Raw genomic sequence first — 5,000 nt, 5'->3', positions numbered from 1 at the left:
AGAGAGAGAGAGAGAGAGAGAGAGAGAGAGAGAGAGAGAGAGAGAGAGAGAGAGAGAGAGAGAGAGAGAGAGAGAAAGAGAAAGAGAGAGTGAGAAAGAGAGAGAGAGAGAGAGAAATAAACTGATAGATATATAGCGAGAGACAGGGAGATGGCGTTGTTTAGGAAATGCATAGACTGGGAAGGGAGATGTATGTACAAATATTCGATTAGGTTAATTCAGATTGAGAGAGATATGCAGACTCACCAACTCTATGTTATGTTGCAAGGCAGCCTTCATGACAGGCATATAGGAAAAGTGGAAAGCATAGATGACTATAGACAGACAAACAGGTAGACAAAAAGACAGACCTAATACATTCGAATCACACACACACACACACACACACAGCCACAAACACACACACACAGCCACACACACACATAGAATATAAAATGAATAAGAAGGTAATATCTCTCAGCCGACCTATGTCTGGGGTCGACCCAGCAATGCGAAAGGAAAAACGGCCGTTGCGACAGGAAATGCAACCGGCAGAAGGAGAAGGAACTGACGGACCTGTGCAACAGTTCGAGTTGCTTGTGCTGCACCAAAGGTCGGTTTATAATTTATATGTTTTGTTTTTGATTCATATCTAAGTTTATTTGTCTGTGTGTATTTTCTTTTTTTGTGTACAATTTTGAACGGCGTGGGATTTTGACATTGCAAATAAAATCGTGATAAAAGTGTAATGATAATGGTGATAGTAATAATATCTATATTAACGATACAGATAATGAAGGTAATAATGTATAATTCGATATAGAGTCAATGATATATATGTCAATATAGATGGTGATGTATGCCAATGTAGTCAGTGATGCATCTGTCGATATAGATGTGCCATTAACATATTCCATTTATGTCATTCTTAAAAGACCGACAATAAAAACTCACGGATCACATCCTCGTTCTACCCTCGCCACATGCTTCATTGATTATGAATTTCAATAATTATGCATATCCACAGAGAAGAAATGCAAGAACACCGGGAAATGCAAGGAAAAGAATGGCAAATGCTACTACAAGTGCAACCCCAACGAGCAGACGTACCGCTCGCTGTGCAAGGGCGATTGCGTGTGTTGCGTCGAGCGTAAGCGAGGATGTTCACTTGATTGTGTCGTTCATGTCTTCTGAATTTTCCTCAGTTTTCTCATTAATATTATGTGTGCCTCACACACATACATATACACACACACATACACACACACACACAATATATATATATATATATATATATATATATATATATATATATATATATATATATATATATATATACTCATACACACACACACACACACACACACACACACACACACACACACACACACACACACACACATATATATATATACACACACACACACACATATATATTGGCATGAGACACTAGTGTGTCTCATGCCAAGTAACCGAATAAGTATACATATATACACAACACACACACACACACATATACATATATATATACATATATACACACAAACATATTTATATATGAATGTAAATGCTCATATACTTTTTCCCAAGTAATCCTAAAAGACGGACCTTCTTCAGGAGCAGATGCAGTGAAGGGATTTTTCAATCCTTATTATGCCAAAGGGATCTTGAAACAGACATTAGAAATATGAATAACAAAATTGACTGACGATATAGAGACATTCTGTATAAGTAGGAGGTATATGTACCTAAGGTACAAAGTTCAATATAGGGTCACTAAATTTAAGATAAGGAAACAAAGTTCGGTATAAGGTTATCAAATTTGATGTAAGGTCAAAAAGGGTGATATAAGGTCATTCAGTTGAATATAAGGTCACAAAATTTACATGAGTTATAAAAATGAGATATTGCCCTTAAATATTGAAAAACAGAATGAAAATGTAAGATACCCGAATCTAAAAAGTAATAAAAAAAACTAAAAAATCAACAAATATCAAAATGTAGTAATAATTCAAACATAAAAACAAACAACAACAAAGGAAAAAGTTTATAATCAGTAACAAAACAAACCCAAAAAGTCTTTAATACCAGCGATAATCAAGAAATAATCCTTAAACAACAACCCTATCGCAACACAGAGTGCGCCTCGACCAAGCCATGCGAGGCAGTGGGCGGAAGGTGTTCGGAATCTTGTGAGTCAAACGAAAAGGGCGTTTCGGGGCTCTGCGATGGCAATTCCTGCAAATGCTGTGTTGAGAGTTAGTATTTTGTTTTGGTTTTGTTTTTGTTGTTGTGGTTGCGCGTGGGTGTTTGTTTGTTTTGATTTGTTTCATTAGTTATTGCCAGTTTTTTTGTGTGTATGGTTGGGTGTGTGAATGTGTGTGCTTGTGGGTGTGTGTGTGTGTGAGTTTGTGCGTGTGTTTGTGTCTAATTGTGTGTACGTGTGCGTTAGTCTGTCTGTATACCTATGCGCCTTCGTGTATGCTTACATTTTTTTTCTTTGATTTATGTACATTCCCATAAAACGAATAATGAATGAATCACCCCCACCCCCCCTTTCTCATCCACAGTCCCGACTACAACGTCGACCACAGAGACATCCGGGAGCAGCACCTCACCCACCACCACATCCACGGTCACCTCATCCACATCTCAGTCTACTTCCACTTCAACGACTTCATCTACGAGTTCCACCACTACCTCGAGTAGGATTCTTTGATCTGTTATTTATCTTTTTTCCATTTGTATTCTTCTATATTGTCTTTTTGTTTTTTTATTTCTTTTTTCTTGCTCTGTTCTTCTCTATTTTGCTCTCTCTGTGTCTTTGTCTCTCTGTCTCTGTCTCTTTTTCGTTGTCTCATTCTCTATTCTCTCTCCCCCCCTCTCTCTTTCCATCCTACTCTCTCTCTCCTTCTTCCACTTCCCTCTTTCTCTCTCTCTTTTCTCTTCTCTTTTCCTAGAGCTAAATATGTCTTCTACAACACCCATGAGGTTATTGCTTTCATTATTGCCATTATTTTCAGAGAAAGAAAGAGAGAGAGAGAGAGAGAGAGAGAGAGAGAGAGAGAGAGAGAGAGAGAGAGAGAGAGAGAGAGAGAGAGAGAGAGAGAGAGAGAGAGAGAGAGAGAGAGAGAGAGAGAGAGAGAGAGAGAGAGAGAGAGAGAGAGAGAGAGAGAGAGAGAGAGAGAGAGAGAGAGAGAAAATAAGACAAAGAGACAAAGAAAAGAAAAAACAAACAAACAGAAAGACAGAAAGAGAGCAAGACAGTGACCAACCCAAATCACTCAACCAATAACATCTCTCTTTCTCTCTCTCTCTCTTTCCCTCCCTCCTTCCAGCTTGGGGAGGCTGTAGGAATCCCGTTCCAGAATGTTCCTTCAGCAATGGCCAGTGTCGGGAAAGCTGCGAGAGGAATGAGCGAGAAATTGAAGGCTGCGGCAATAAGTGTTCATGCTGCGTGCCAGGTAATGCTGACGGCAGTGACTGCTATGAATAGCGTTTAAGTTCATTTTCATTCTTATCATTATCATTGTTGTTATCAATGTTATTAGTATTGTTATCATTGTTATATTAGTAATGATGATAATGATAATTATTATTATCAACATTCTTTTATTGGTAATATCCTTATCTTTATCATCATCATTATTATTATCATTATCATCATTATTATTATCATTATCATTATTATTATTATCATTATTATAATTACTATTATCATCATCATCATCATCATCCTCATAATCACCATTATTCTTTATTATTATAACTGTTATCATTACCACTATAATCAATATTGTTATTAATTGATTATTATTATCATCATTATCGTTATTATTACTATAGATTTTACTATCATCATTATCATCATTATAATTATCATCATTATTATTATAATTATCATCATTTATCATTATCATTATTATCATAATTATTATTATTACCAGTTTTACTATTATTACTATTACCATTATTTTATTATCATTGTTATTATCATAATCATCATAATTGTTGTAAATTTTATCATTATCAATATCATTATTATCACTGTCGTTATTTGTTATATTATCATCATCAATATTATTATTATTATTTCTACTACTACCGCTTCAACTACTTCTAGTAATACTACTACTGCTATCATTATTATGACTGCTAATGCTACTATAATCATCTATATTATAATACCCTTATTTCTCTGTTGATTTCATTATTATAATCTGAATGATAATACCAATAATTAAACGATATTCATAATAGAAAAAAAAATACAACACTGTCTTCATTTCACAATATTTGACCTCTGACCTCTGGCTTTCCATTGCAATTTTTCTTTGCAGAGAACTCTTGCAGATCAACATCCTCGGAGTGCAGAAACGCCGGTGGGTCGTGCGAATTGCCAAGCCAATCTCTCGTCGATCAATGCGATTTAGTCAACTTGAGTCTATGTCCCGGATGTGCCTGTTGTATCGGTGAGAAGGCGTGGTCTGGTTTTGATGTATTCTTGTTGTTGTATGATTTCTCTTTTTGCTCTTTAGTTTGAAATGTTGTATGGGTGGGGTTGTCTATTATTATTATTATTATTATTATTATTATTATTATTATTATCACTGTTATTATTATTATTATTATCATTATTATTACTGTTATTATTATTATTATTATTATTATTATTATTATTATTATTATTGTTATTATTATTATCATTATTATTACTGTTATTATTATTATCATTATTATTGTTATTATTATTATTATTATTATTATTATTGTTATCATTATTATTACTATTATTATTATTATTATCTTATCTTTAGACAAATCTTATAATCGCAGAAGAGTGGGTTTGTCAGCTGTTGGTCATTAATTAATATATGGTTTAATGTTGTTTAGTGCTTTGGGATATATTATATGTTGTTATTATTTTCAGATTTTGCAAAATTTGAGAAGGGTTTGATTATTATAGTGATGCTACATATTCATATTCTTCTTATGCTGAGTCAGATATGTATCTATTCTTT

General features: G+C 34.1%; 1 protein-coding gene across 1 annotated transcript in view; it reads left to right on the top strand.

Annotated features, from left to right (window-relative positions):
• LOC122260525 (uncharacterized) overlaps window positions 1–5,000 on the top strand; it is a 13,243-nt gene that overhangs the window by 3,148 nt on the left and 5,095 nt on the right. Inside the window, exons 3-8 of the mRNA XM_086533498.1 lie at window positions 461–592; window positions 1,007–1,129; window positions 2,118–2,237; window positions 2,550–2,684; window positions 3,318–3,443; window positions 4,320–4,451. Of these exons, the coding sequence (XP_086389624.1) occupies window positions 461–592; window positions 1,007–1,129; window positions 2,118–2,237; window positions 2,550–2,684; window positions 3,318–3,443; window positions 4,320–4,451 (768 nt within the window). The remainder of the gene's footprint in view (window positions 1–460; window positions 593–1,006; window positions 1,130–2,117; window positions 2,238–2,549; window positions 2,685–3,317; window positions 3,444–4,319; window positions 4,452–5,000) is intronic.

Source organism: Penaeus japonicus, unplaced genomic scaffold, assembly GCF_977035675.1.
Source record: "Penaeus japonicus unplaced genomic scaffold, GWHDUDI00000001_assembly GWHDUDI00000039, whole genome shotgun sequence".
Lineage (NCBI taxonomy): Eukaryota > Metazoa > Arthropoda > Malacostraca > Decapoda > Penaeidae > Penaeus > Penaeus japonicus.
The sequence above is the reverse complement of the archived record's forward strand: the minus strand, read 5'-3'. Positions and strand labels throughout refer to the sequence as shown.